The sequence below is a fragment of the Etheostoma cragini genome, chromosome 11 (genome assembly GCF_013103735.1).
Source record: "Etheostoma cragini isolate CJK2018 chromosome 11, CSU_Ecrag_1.0, whole genome shotgun sequence".
NCBI lineage: Eukaryota > Metazoa > Chordata > Actinopteri > Perciformes > Percidae > Etheostoma > Etheostoma cragini.
The window spans coordinates 26,598,094-26,613,009 of NC_048417.1; the positions used below are offsets into that span (position 1 = coordinate 26,598,094).

General features: G+C 40.8%; 2 protein-coding genes across 2 annotated transcripts; both read left to right on the forward strand.

Moving 5' to 3' along the window:
- Positions 1-855: 855 nt before the first annotated feature.
- Positions 856-2,064, forward strand: LOC117952412 (olfactory receptor 142-like). The gene has a single exon (XM_034884698.1). The coding sequence runs from the start codon at positions 1,132-1,134 to the stop codon at positions 2,062-2,064; it is 933 nt and encodes a 310-aa protein (XP_034740589.1). The 5' UTR covers positions 856-1,131.
- Positions 2,065-6,761: 4,697 nt separating this feature from the next.
- LOC117953216 (olfactory receptor 6N1-like) lies at positions 6,762-7,719 on the forward strand. The gene has a single exon (XM_034886044.1). The coding sequence runs from the start codon at positions 6,762-6,764 to the stop codon at positions 7,704-7,706; it is 945 nt and encodes a 314-aa protein (XP_034741935.1). The 3' UTR covers positions 7,707-7,719.
- The last annotated feature ends 7,197 nt before the right edge of the window (positions 7,720-14,916 follow it).

Below are 14,916 nucleotides of genomic sequence, written 5' to 3' on the forward strand. Positions count from 1 at the left end.
TTTAGGCAGAAACCTCGGTCAGACCCAGGCTCTTGGTAGGCGGTGTCTGACGACCGGTTGGGGTTAGAATGAAGAGTGGCAATAACAATAACAAACACTGACAGTGTGTTCCTGGTCTTAGTTAGCAAGACGCCAATGCATGTAATAATAGGTTCTGATTGGACGAATGTATCACGTGGGTCTGGCTGCTCAAGAATTTCAAACCACTGTTATGGTGGCTCGAAATATGAGCTCTTATTTTACGAAAATAGTTCACTAAAATTGATTTTGAAGTGACTAGGAAGTTTCTCTTGGAGACGATCCAGAGCTGGGACACCATCATCTCATCCTGAGTATGTTTAAGAGGATTTCTTTCAGTGGAAGTTGGTTGCATGATCCTTAACCACTGTCACTTCAGCCTCCTCTGCAGCTAAGGCAAACCTTCCACCAAATTACTTTCCAAGAGATTCCACTGTCACAGACAAATGTCCATCATGGAAATAAAATTGTTGCTAGATTTAGGGAGCTCCGTTTCAATCTGTCTCAATCATTTGGTTTAAGGTGTTCATAAAGCTCAGTCCCAGTTAGTGTTTTTCCATTGTAGAGATTCCAAATCCAAACTGTTTGATATTATCTGCGGCTGCACCAAACAGGAAGCAGTAAACTGCGTGAGCCAGTGTTGTTTATGGTTAATTGGTGCTGTGCAAAACAGAAATGTATTTTTTTTAAGCATCACTTAGAAACAAGAAGCTACTCGTTACCAAAACAATAAGTTGCTCTGATAATGAGGTCCGGCCTCTCTTGTGGGCGTCTGCTCAGTGGAAAAGGTTAAAAGACGCAGAGCAGAGGTTTCAGCTCAGTTAGACTGGACTCACAGTCCCACTGAAGCAAATGAATGTTAGCATTCTCACAATGTCATCAACTGTTGGGTAATGTCTTACTCTTAGTATTAACACATATACTTGGTGAATGGCATGTTTGATGAATTCATTCTCTCTTGTTTGTTGATTGAATGCTGTTTGTGATCAATTTCTTATCTTCACACAGTCTGAAGAAAGCTTGAAATGTTTGACTGACCTTTCAGAAATCGTTTAATGAAATGTAAAATCTTGCAAAATGTTATAATTTTTGTTTTTCAGAGTCAGGAGGATCATGGTAAATGATACGAACATTTTACTGTTCACACTCAGTGCCTATTTTGACACAGGTGTTCTCAAATATTTATATTTTCTCATTATCATATATGTATATCTGTTAATAATCGGTGCCAATGTGTTGCTGATTGTGGTTATCTGTGTGAACAGGAGCTTACATGAACCGATGTACCTTTTTCTGGTCAGCCTGTTTGTAAATGAACTGTATGGTAGTACAGGGTTGTTTCCATTCCTTCTGGTTCAGATCCTCTCTGATATTCACACTGTTTCTGCTCCCTTCTGTTTCCTGCAGATTTTCTGTTTGCACTCTTATGGAGCGAGAGAATTTTGGACCTTAGCCATAATGTCCTATGATAGATATCTTGCTATCTGTTTTCCTCTACAATATCATACTCGTATGACACCTAAAAAGATTGCCGTGCTTATTGCTCTAACATGGTTGTACTCTTTTTTTGTCACTGCTTTGACAGTTTCTGTTCTGACTGCTCCTTTACAGCTGTGTGGAAACATTATTAACAAAGTGTACTGTGACAACCCTAATGTTGTCAAGCTGGCCTGCTCTGATACATCAGGCATTAACATTTATGGACTTGTTAATATATTTACAGTAATCTTTGGTCTTATAATCTTAATTATTTTCTCTTACATGAGGATCCTTAAAGTGTGTTTTTCTGGTTCTAGACAGACCAGACAGAAAGCTCTCAGTACCTGCACACCTCACCTCGCTTCCCTGCTAAATTTTTCTTTTGGGGGTTTCTTTGAATTAATACAAAGCAGGTTTAATATGAATTATTTACCCATTATGTTGCGTATTTTTCTGTCATTGTACTGGCTTACATGCCAACCACTCATCAATCCTTTACTGTACGGACTAAAGATGTCAAAAATACGCATTGTATGTAGACGTCTGCTTGTTGGGAGGAAAAGGTAACTTAACATGTCATCTGACAACTAAGAGCATTGCTTATTATGACTAAAAAGAATTACATTTATTGATTGAGTTACCTTTGACTGTACTTTTTTCATTTAACTATATACTATATTATATATACTAGATAATGTGACAACCTGTAACTAAGTCTTAATAAAACATAGATGAAAAGGTTGCTTTGAAAAAGCAGGGAAAAAAGCAAGTTTTTCTTTAAATTATCAAAATTAGATTCATGCGGTGTTTTTCTTTTAGAGTTTTGTAATTATTTTATTGTTTTAATTGTTTAGTGTTTTATTAGCAGGCACTAAATAAAACAAATCAATAGGCATAAGGTTTATAAAACCTGTACAGTGCAGGTAAGGTTGATATACCACGTTGGTGATATTAATTATTCTGCAGTTTTCTGTTTGAGCACTGGGTGGAGCATTGTATTTGAAATAAGAAGCAAATGTACCATATTGTTTGTGCTACAGTGGGCATGTCGTCCGGATAATAAATGGGTCACAGCACCCAAATGACGACAGCTTGTGGACATTGATTATTAGCACATTAACACTTCATATTAACACTCATCCAAGCAAGTTCTTCCCTGGTCCCACCTCATTGGCCTAATGTAGGAGTTGGTAAAAGACTACAGATTAGTAAAAACATATACTGTATATATTTAGATAGATAGAGAGAGAGATAGATAGATAGATTGCAGCAGTCATCTGGTCTAGATGAACCTCATAAACATCTTTGTTTTAAATATGCAATAAACTGAGGTACCGAGACATTTCAAATCATAATCTATATTTAATCATTTAAGAGATAAGATAATACTTTATTTATCCCACATCAGGGAAATTCCTTTGTTACAGTAGCATTCTTCAACAATAACAGCAAAAACAAACAAACAAGTAAACACACAAGAAAAACAGGCAAACAACAGCAGAAAAGTAGACTGAAGTAAAGTAAAGTGGCGTCAAATAAAGGTTTTGTAAAGTAAACTGCGGTTGCCATAGTACAAAGAACAATATTGCAGTATAAGTAAGTGACTTTAAAATTAAATTGAATATGTAATTAAAGTTATAAAGCAAAAGTAGGTAACCATAATATAAGTTATATTCACCAAGCACTTGTAATCAAAAAATATAAATACAGATAAAGAGATACAGAGAGTGTGTGGATTTGATGAAAAACAGGAACAGAAATTACAACATTATCAGGTAGTGCAGGTGTTGTAGAGTCTGACTGCGGCCGGGATTAATGACCTGCGGTACCTCTCCTTCTTACACCGTGTGTGTATCAGTCTGCTGCTGAAGGAGCTGCTCAGGGACCCCACAGTGTCATGTAGGGGGTGAGAGGTGTTGTCCATGATGAAAGTCAGCTTGGCTAATATCCGTCTCTCCCCTACTTTCTCTATGGGGTCCAGAGGACAATCCAGGACAGAGCTCGCTCTCCTGATCAATCTTTTGAGTCTGCTCCTGTCCCGGTCTGAGCTGCCCTCCCTCCAGCAGACCACAGCATAAAGGATGGCAGAGGCCACCACAGAGTCATTTTGCTTTTGCTATGAACCTGTGCATTATTAATCATTGAACAAGCAAGCTCTTCCCTGGTCCCATAGATAGATAGATAGATAGATAGATAGATAGATAGATAGATAGATAGATAGATAGATAGATAGCAGGTCAAATTTATTCTCCGTGTAACCTCAACTTTTTTAAACTATCAATCAACCTCGACTGATCTTGGATCAACAACTCAAACCTAGGGGTCACTTTGGAGGACATATGAACATCCGTCACCTCACCCCAAAGTCTGGGCAAGTGCAGCATCTTTTTTAGATTTTTTTAGCCTTGATAGAATCGTGATTACATAACAACTCCCCATATGCTTCACTGCATGGACCAGGCTTTAATATCTATAGAGGAAACAGCTCTAATGGAAGGGGGGTAACAAGCACTCAACAACACATCAATTAATTCTTAACTCTCTACTTACTGCTGATTAGCTGATTACATGATGTGAGCCCATCTAAAGTGAGCACTTGCTATGCTTTACAAATAATTTGTAAATGAGTTACAAAGGCTACCAGATACAAAAGAGACATAAGTAAAAACAATTTTTAGGAAAGGGAAATAAATGTCAAACTGCTGGAAAATGTTCAAATATTTATTTAAAACTAAATAAATTCTCCTTCTTTTTGACACATGCTTTGTTTTTTTGTGAGAAACAGCACACACCCCTGGGGAAAAATATATTCCTAACACGTTGTTAAGGGTTACTAGTTGGTCTGTAAACAATCAGTGTCTGGATGTCTATTATAAAGTTGCAACATAGAAAAGTTTTATATACAGTGGGGTTCAAAAGTTTTGGCACCCCAGGTGTATTAGGTGTATTAATGTGCATAAAGTAGCCAAGCCCTGTTAATAAGTCACATAAAATATGTAAAAACCATTTAACAACATGCAGAGATATCAGTGATGGCGTAAAATAATGTAGGGATTCCTTGTTCCACAGACTACAACCGCATGGAAGATCTTGTTTAAACGGCACATTTCTTTTGTTCTAATCAAACAAAGTAAGTGTCTACACTGTGTTGATTTGGAGATGAATACGTCTTATATCATATTCATTATGTCCAACGAATAATTCGATGTTGGTTGCAACAGTGTTGACCTCAGAAGGTTAATGTCTTTGACTTTATTGATTAAGGTTATACCAGTCAGATATTGAAGATGTGTTGATGTCAACATTGTCAAATGATCTATTATTCTGGGTTTCTATTTTAAGTTAAACAAAAATAAAACAAGTGCACGAGGAGACCTCCCAGCGCATTTTTTTAAAACTTGGCCTGTGTCAGACTTAAGTACAGGGGTTGGTCTTAAAAGAGACCCGAGTAATTCAACTTCACGTGTCACATGAGACACCCTGTTTAAATGCTTCTCAAAATCAACCCATGGATGTTTTCAGAGTACCACAGATGTGTAATCATTAGGTCGTGCTACTGGTTACTGCTACCTCCTGAACGATGACCGATGTTAACAACATTACAGGCTTTACAGCATACGGCCCTCGGATGTGTTTTAAGATAATAGAAATGATGAATAATGGCCATTATAGCCATTGTTACAGCTGCAGGAAGTCAGGGGAAAAATCACATGAGCCTGCAATGAAGGGCAGCTTATTCACTGTGCTAATTAAATGACTCTGGATTTGACTATTATTGCATGTAACAACTTTTAAAACATAATAATTTACATGAGGACTATTCAAGTGATGAGAATCCCCTGAGTGAAGGGTGATGTTAGGAATGAGTGGGTCCAGAAGGGGTCCTAAAGACTATAAAGGATGGGTCGATTTTACATTCGTTGAGAATCTTTGAGCAGTGCATTTGATTGCATGTCAACCATTCTCCTTTCAGGAAAGTCTGTTAACTGTGTGAATAAAGCTGCATTTAATCTAGAGTCATGGGATTCGTCATGTATGAAGTCTTCTCCATCATTTCCGTGTCTCACCCTACATCAGGGGCTTGCTGTTCTTGGGGCAGAATTGTGATGATGCTTGCTCTACAGTGATGTCGTAAACGGCATTGCTATAAACCCAAGCTGTACATTTTTGTCATACCACAGTGCTAGTCATGGATTGTCTAAAATGCCAAACCATGTTCAGGCATAATGATTCTCATAATTGTACGTGATACCAGCGCACCAAAGGCTAAATGCTGATTTGCCTTAGGAGTGGGGGACCGGGGTGGTGGTTCCCCTGTTCAAAAAGGGTGATCAGAGAATGTGTCATAATCCTGGGGGTTTCACACTTGTCAGCCTCTCTGGTAAAGTGTACTCTTGGAGTGATTTTTATACTTGTTATTTATGTATTTGACATCGACCCTGTTCAAGTTCAAAGTTACTTTGGTCAACTGTTGTTGTTTTTAAATGTGCTATAGAAATAAAATTGACATTGACATTTTCAATTGATCTTTATGCAAGTATATCTCTGGCTTTGGAAGTCAGGGCTTGGGTATACTGATGCAACATAACAAATAACTGCGTAATCAGTGTCTGACACACCAGACCTCCCTTTGGACTCTGTGTGTACAGGCTGCTGCTCTCAGTGTGACAACAAAACCGTATTAAAGGTTCAGCTCCTGCCTGAGTCTGCTGTAGTCAGGGGAGGGTGCTGTGTATTATTGTAAAAGCTATGTTCACACACACTGATGCAAAGACTGTTTTCTGATTATCTTCATGAATGTATTAACTGAAAAGACCACATGAATAACATGAGTGCTATGTCCAGTATTTTATGTTGTCTGCTATATGTACTGATTTCTCAGCTATCAGAGGACACTCTTTTTAGGCTGATTGCAACAAAATCTCTTCTTCATTGAGCTAACACACTGATTGACAAATGTGAGATTGCTTGTTGATTTGGTTCATGTAACCTTTTTTCCACCAATGTCTTTATTTTTTGAACACGTCTTTTTTAACTCAAATTGTGTAGTTATGCAGAATGTTAGACACAATTGTTAGAAATGTGCAGTTGATGCAACTTACATGCAGGTTTATTGTATGTTTTGTGTCTTTTTAAGTGTTGAAATAGACCATTTTGCTGAAATATTGTAATCCCATTTACTGTACCTCAATTTCTTTTTTTACCCTCTTTCTTTTTTTCCATTACTCTCACTTCTCTTCTTCCAGCTCTGCTGTTGTGCAGACATGATGGGCAACAACAGCCTGAATCCTTTGTATTTTCAGTTCACTCTGTTTGCAGACTTTGGGCCCCTCAGATATCTGTTCTTCAGTCTGTGTCTGTTGCTCTACATGACCATTGTCTCTGCTAACGTTGTCATTATTCTGACAATCTGTCTGGAGAAGTCTCTGCATCAGCCCATGTATATTTTCATCAGCTGTCTGTCTTTTAACTCTCTATATGGCTCAGCCGGCTTCTTCCCCAGGTTTCTGATGAACATTCTTTCCGACACTCATTTAATCTCACGTCCATTATGTTTCATTCAGATATATGTTATTTACACCTATACATCATGTGAGATGACTTTCCTCAGCATCATGGCCTATGATAGATTTGTTGCTATTTGCCAGCCTTTACACTATCACAGTAAAATGACATTTAAGATGGTAACACAACTTGGGATTTTTGCCGTGCTCTACCCTGTATTTGCTATGGGTTTCATGCTCTATCTTACTGTCCGATTACCACTGTGTGGCAATAAACTGAATAGGCTGTTTTGTTCCAACTGGCCTGTGGTTCAGCTCTCCTGTGTGGACACAACTCTGAACAACATAGCAGGTCAGTTTGTTACAATAATAACCGTCTTCACCCCCCTGTTCTTTGTCCTGTACACCTATCTCCGTATTCTGCTTGTTTGCAGGAGAAGCTCGTCTGAATTCAGAGGAAAGGCGTTCCAGACCTGCCTGCCTCACATCATCACATTCATCACCTATTCTCTCTCTGTCTTCTGTGAGCTGTCATTGACTCGATTTGAGGCTGATAAAATGAAACCTATCATCACAGTTGTTTTATCTTTAGAGTATTTGATGGTCCCCCCCATTAATAACCCTCTAGTTTACGGCCTAAGTCTTCCTCAAATCAAAGGAGTGATTATTAGATTTTTGAAGAAGGATTCTGCTGTGACAGTTTAAGACTGTGCACTGCACTATTGGCAACAATGAAGCTCTAAGTCACAACATATGCTTCAGAACATATTCAATGTATCTTTCCATTGATTTTGTTCATCACATTTTCAAGGACTCAATGAAAAGATGTCATCAACCTGAACTACAACCGTGATATTACCATTGCACAAGTTGTATGCTTCAACTCATTTAACAAGGTTCAATTTTAATGTTTAAAACTCATGTTGTCGGTTTCTACAATAGATTAGTATAATATAATTAATAGAATATTGTATTTCTCACAAATAATTGTTAAAGCACATGTTAAATATGTGTAAAATATCCTATGTGATGCTTTTTCATGCAGATTGAACTGTCAATAAATATTGTGCCTTTGAAATCAAAACCTAGAAAAGTGCTTTACTTCAAGGACCGCTAAAGTGACAGAAATTAGGTTTTTCTTGTGGATGTTTTATTATAGAAAAGCTATAAAATCCATGAACTAGATAGTCATGCATTTGTTTTTGTGTTACTTATGGATTCAATTTCAATTCAATTTTATTTATAGTATTGATTCATAACAAGAGTTATCTGACCGCCCACCCTGAGCCATGGTTCTGCTCGAGGTTTTTGCCTCTTAAAGGAAGTTTTTCCTTGCTTCTTTGGCCTAGTGCTTGCTCTTGGTGGGAACTGTTGGGTTTCTGTAAATAAAATTCAATTCAATTTTATTCAATTTTATTTATAGTATCAATTCATAACAAAAGTTATCTCAAGACACTTTACAGAGTAGGTCTAGACCACATTCCAGAATTTACAAGGACCCAATAGTTATAGTAATTTCCTCCAGAGCAAGCAACAGTGCGACAGTGGCGAGGAAAACTTCCTTTTAGGCAGAAACCTCGGACAGACCCAGGCTCTTGGTAGGCATTGTCTGACGGCCTGGTTGGGGTTAGAATGAAGAGTGGATATAACAAAAATAGAAAAAAACAGTAGTTTGTTGCAGTTCTTTGTAGTAGTTCATGGCATAGCAGGGCACTGTGGGCATTACAAGGCACAGCAGGACGTAGCTGGGAACTGCAGAGTTTAGAAGATGAACATGGGATCGCAGAGCTTGTAGCGGGACCTTGGCAGCAGCTGCTACTGTGATTTTGGAGCCTCCCTGATCTGAGGGAACATGCTGGGGAAAAAAGAACATAAGGACTCCGGGGAATGACTCCCCAGAGCTAGGTTAGTAACAAGCATTTCTGGGACATTGATGCACATAAAGGAAAAGTTTTCCAAAGTTATGGATGGAATTATACAGAGTTACGCTCCCTTTTCCTGGGGACCCCATGGAAGATTATAACGAAATAGGATATTGAATAAACAAGACAGTCTACAGCCACATGTATGGAATCCGATTTGTGTCAATATAATAGAACAAGAAAATGAGACAAACTCAAGCAAAATATTTTTATCTTAAAATTCAAGGGAAAGTACAGACCTGGGGATTGCTCTGGCTGAATTCAAGTTGCTACAGCTAACTAACAGAAGGTCCGTTTTCCAACCCTCAATAACAATTTGTCCCAAACCTTAAAAAACACGATTTTTTCGCATTAATCTAGTCTCACATTAATTTACATATCTCTACAGCACTGCAAAATAAGGTGGGGCTACACCACAGATACGTTCTAGGTTGTTTTCATTTTTCTATAAACCAATCACAATCGTTTTGCACTGCGCTAATAATAATAATAATAATAATAATAATAATAAATTGAATTTGTATAGCACTTTTTCAAAACTCAAAGTCGCTTTACAGAGTAGAAACAGTGTATAAAAAAAAATAGATAAACAAATAAATAAATAAATAAAATAAAAAAGTAAGGATAGGCAGAACAGAAAAGATGGGTCTTCAGACGGGACTGAAAAATGGTGAGGGACTCAGAGATGCAGATCATGGGGGAGGGAGTTCGAGAGCCTGGGAGCTGCCCTGGAAAAGGCTTTGTCCCCAAAACTGCGGAGCTTTGACTTGGGGACATAGAGGAGACTGGTTGAGGTGGACCTGAGGGACCGTGAAGGTTGGTAGGGGGAGAGGAGGACAGTGAGGTATGACGGGGCAAGGTGGTGTATGGCTTTTTATGTGAGGACCAGGATTTTGTATGTGATGTGGTGCCAGGATGTGGAGCGGGTGATGAGTCATGTGGCTGAGTTCTGAACCAGTTGGGGCATTTTAATGGAGGTGGAGCTGATGCCAAGGAGTAGTGAGTTGCAATAGTCAAGTCGTGAGGAGATGACGGCATGAATAAGTCTGTGAGTGAGGGTCTGATTTTAGCAATATTTCGAAGGTGAAAGAAGGAGGTTTTGATGACTTGACGGATGTGAGGCTCAAGGGAGAGGGTTGAATCAAAAATCACACCAAGGTTGCGGGCCTGGGGAGATGGGGAGATGATGGTGCCGTCAATGATGAGAGTGGGGTTATTGGCTTTGCTGAGAGTGGATTTGGAGCCTATGAGGAGGAATTCTGTTTTATTGCTGTTTAGTTTGAGGAAGTTGTGGTGCATCCAGGTTTTGTTCGCTGACAGACAGGAGTGGATGTGGGAGAGGGGGGGATTGTGGGGGGAGTTGGTGCTGAGGTAGATCTGGGTTTCATCGCCATAACATTGTTACAGTGTTACATAACAATGTTATGGCTCACAGTATCGAAGGCTGCACTCAGGTCAAGAAGAATTAGGATGTTGAGGGAACCGGTGTCAGCAGAAGTGAGTATGTCGTTGAAGACTTTGAGCAGAGCAGTTTGGAAGGGTTCAAATTGGTTATTGGCAAGGAGATGAGTTTGTAATTGTGAGGCAACTATACGTTCAAGGGTTTTATACAGAAAGGGGAGGTAGGATATAGGGCGTGGTTATTAAGGGAAGAGGGATCCAGACCAGATTTTTTAAGGACCGGGGTGACAGCAGCAGTTTTGAAAGCAGAGGGGACACTTCCAAGGGACAGAGAGGAGTTGAAGAGCTTAGTGAGGTAGGGGGAGAGGACGAGGAGGCATAACTTCAAGAGAGGAGTAGATAGTGGGTTTGGAAGAGCTGATGAGTTTAGAGATATCGGGGGTGGTGACCAGGTCAAACTGGGACAGGAGGTAGTGTGGAGGAGGAGAAGGGAGGTCAGGTCGGATAGGGAGAGGAGGGTCCGTGGTAGGCGCTGGAGTAAATACTGGGAGGTCAGATGCAGGGGATAGAGACTGATAAATGGTGTTGATTTTGTTTGCAAAAAAGTGAAGGAATGAGTTGCAGAGATCAGGAGAAGAAGTAGGGTGGGTGTTGGTCCGAGGCTTGATGAGTCCGAGGCAATGATGATATTCATTGTGGAGAAGAGGGTTCTGGAGTTATGACAGGGGTTGGAGAAGATGGAGGAGAGGTAGGCAGATTTGGCAGAAATTAAAGCCTCTTTGTAGGCAGTGAGGTGGAGTTTATAGGCTTCATGGTGGACTGTGAGAGATTATTTTTTTGTCAGGCGTTCGAGTCGGTGGCCAGTTTGTTTCATTTTCCGGAGTGCAGGTTTGTAGGGTGATGAGGTGTTAAAGGTGACGGTTTTTGTTTTGAGGGGGGCCAGAGAGTTAAGGGAGGAAGACAAGACGGAGTAGAGGTGGTTTGTGAGATCATCAGGTGAGGTGAGGGTTGAGTCCAGGTGGAGAGTGGAGGAGAGCAGGTCAGAGAGATGGTGGGGATCAATGGATTTAAGATTGCGGAAGGTGATTTCTCGAAGGATGCGTGGGCGTGCGGTTGGAAAAGGAATGATGAACCGTATCAGTTTGTGATCAGAGAGGGGAAAGAGGCATGGATGGAGTTCCAGCACAGGCAGGTTCATGGAGCAAACCAGGTTGAGGATGTGTCCCTTGTCATGGGTTGGGAATGTGACATGTTGGATGAGAGTGAAGTTGTCCAGTAAAGTGGTGAATTCTGATGACAGCTTGCAAGAGGGGGAGTCTATATGGATGTTGAAGTCACAGAGTAGCAGCAGACATGAGGAGAGAGATGAGGCTAGTGTGAGGAGTTCTGCGAAGTCTGACAGGAAGGAAGGGTTTGGTATAGGTGCCCGCTAGATGAGGAGAACTGTCATGGAGGAAAGAGTTTTGAAGGCGAGATATTCAAATGAAGAAACAGAGGGGAGGGTGAGTTCAGTGATCTGGAAGTTCTGACTGTAAATGACGGCGAGGCCGCCACCACGTCGGGAGGGGCGGGGTTTGCAGATGTAATTGTATCCAGTGGGGGATGCTTGGTTGAGGAAGAAGAAGTAATTGGGTTGTTGCCAGGTTTCGGTGAGCAGAAGAAAGTCTAGCGAGTTGTCAAGGATTAGTTCATGAAGGACTGGGGCTTTAGTGTTGATTGATCGGGTGTTGAGGAGGGCCAACTTGGCATGATGAGAGGGTGGTGAGATGGGGGCGGGCTGGAAAGATCTGAGGTTGTCCCAGTTAACAGTGCGTGTGGGGGGTAATGCAATTGAGGAAAGACAGCGAGGGAATTTGTAGATGATTGGAGAACAGGTATAGGTGAAGTGTGAATAGGGTGACCACCCGTCCCGCGTAGCGCGTGCGCGCACAGCGTTTGAAGCCCAATAAATACGTCCCGCAAATTAAGACCGTGTCACGCATAATCAATGCTTGCTCCAAAAAAAAGTTGGTCGCTCTATCTTGGAGCCCCAGGCAGCCAAACGAACAATAGGCTTGTTGGAGATGAACTGCGCCTCGCCTGTAAAGTGGACGAGAGCAGGCGGCAGCAGACGGGGGGGACAAAAAAGCTGCAGTAAAGTCGGACAGTTTCCAGCCGATTCCAGAACAGGAGGTGACAAAAACACTGTGGTGCGATTCCGATTTAATAAAATATAATCAGACCCACATATCAGCTGGAACAGTCTGTAGTTTTAATTCTAGCTCTCAAAATGTTCTACATGTTATCTGCACAAAATCTCCCGACCTTCCGGTATAAACCTGATCCTGCGCTGCTCATCTCTACTTTTACAGAGAGAGGACACTGTTGCAACGCACAGGTCTGCCGGCAGGCAGTGGTCGCCACACTACCGTCCTGCCGGGAAAAGTCCCAAATCTCTTGATTGCTGCTCCGCTTCTGGGTGCCAGTGAAACCATTTCTAACCATCTAAACAACTGCAAAAGTAGGGGTTTAAATCAAACTCATAACAACAATAGTGTCAAATAATGCATGTTAATAAAAATAAAGCAGAACACATTCAGAAGACAATGTAATAACTGTTAAACACATTTATGTCGGATCAGTTAACACATGAGACTCCAGGATTAATCCTGGCCTGGCTGTAAGCCTGCTCTAGACCAGGCTAGCCGCAAAGAAGAAATCTCCATGGTTACTTGGCTGGCTTTGATTCAACCTGTTTTCGTGCAACCGAGTCAAAGCTAAATTCATCCAGGATAACTTGAATATCCCGGCTTAATCCCTTATCCTGGTTTTGTGCATCAGGCCCCTGGTCTAGACTGTACTCTGTGATGTTATCTGCCTAAATGGAAGTTTTTCCTCGCCACTGTAGCACTGTTGCTTGCTCTGGAGGAAACTACTAGAACTGTTGGGTCCTTGTAAATTCTGGAGTGTGGTCTAGGCCTACTCTGTAAAGTGTCTTGAGATAACTCTTGTGATGAATTGATACTATAAATAAAATTGAATTATATTGAATTGAATGTTATTTACAGAAACCCAACAGTTCCCACCAAGAGCAAGCACTAGACCACAGAAGCAAGGAAAAACTTCCTTTAAGAGGCAAAAACCTCGAGCAGAACCATGGCTTAGGGTGGGCGGTCATCTGCCTCGACCGGTTGGGGGTGAGAGAAAGAGAGAGAGACAGACAGAGAATGAGAGACATCGAGAATTGTAGCAGAGAGTGTCGAGCAGGAACATGGCAAGACTATGGGGGCAAGAGAACACAAGACTCCGTACAAGGGAAGAAGTCAAGATGGCAACGTGCATTAATGGAATGAGGATATGGTTTACATATTGTATCACTTAATCCCCAAAATATCCAGGCAGGCCTGCCTCATTGCACGCTACAAATTTTCAGCTTGAAGCGTGATTGCTCAAAAGTAGTTTTTTGTTTCTCGTAGCTACGGGAAATTCAGGACAGCATCTTTTACGACCCCTCCCTTACTGTCTGCTGTGGCTTCATTGGCCTCCTCCTGCAGGAGCTGGCACTCTCTACCGCATGCCTAAATCTTGACCTCGACCTAGTCTATGTCTACCTTTCTCCTATAGTACACATCTCTCCTGGTTTGGGTTTGTTAAACCCTTTTTTGCAGTCCACATCAATCCACACATTCTTCACTCATCCTTACACTCCACTCACAATTGATTCCATTACTCACCACACCCAATTCATTTTTCAAATAGATATCTGATGTGTTTAGCAATTACAACTTTCATTTGAGCATTAATCTGAATGCTCTCCCCTCTTTGTGACATACAGTACTTTGGGCCGCTTTGTGACAATCCCGGACGAGCTAACAAGTCCCCACTTGTCACAACATCGTGAACTCCTTAAATTTGCCACTCTGTCTTCTGTTTACGTCATGAAAATCTGGTTTTAGATCTCTGGTGTGCCCTCTAGTGGAATCCTCTAGCAACAATTGTAGTACATGCGCAAGAATGTGAGCAATTTAATTCACAATGCAGCAGATTGTCTATGCTTCGTTAAAAAGCAAGAATATCTCCCTGTCTTTGGAAGTCTGGGCACGGGAGGGTGCTGTGTATTATTCTAAAAACTAAGGTGTGCTTGGTGGCAGTGATGTAGTGGAGGCTAAACGCACGTAAACGCCGTTTATGCACCTCTCCAAATTCGGAAAGTGCGTTTACCCACCTCCAAAGTGCGTTTACCCACCTCTGAATAGCCTGTCGTGCCAAAGCCATTCTAAATTAAGCTTATGTCGTTTTAGTTTCATATTATTCATTATTAGTTTCATAGGTAGTTAAACCTAAGACGAAGTCTATCATATTGCGCCCAGAGGTATAGTGGTAAAAAAAGAGGTGGGTAAACTATAAATTCTGTGACCAGGTGGACCACGAAACAATCACCAATAAGGTGGGCCACGACCATATATATATATATATATATATATTAAAAAGGGAGCTTTTGTCACTAACTTTAAGTGGCCAGAGAATTAAGTAACATCCAGTTATTATCATACAATATATCCTGTGACATCCAGTTATTATCAGACAATATATCCTGTAACATCCAGTTATTA

What these genes read in the sequence shown, in the direction of transcription:
- LOC117953216 (XM_034886044.1), top strand. Translation starts at nt 6,762, where the DNA reads ATGATGGGCAACAACAGCCTGAATCCTTTGTATTTTCAGTTCACTCTG.
- LOC117952412 (XM_034884698.1), top strand. Translation starts at nt 1,132, where the DNA reads ATGGTAAATGATACGAACATTTTACTGTTCACACTCAGTGCCTATTTT.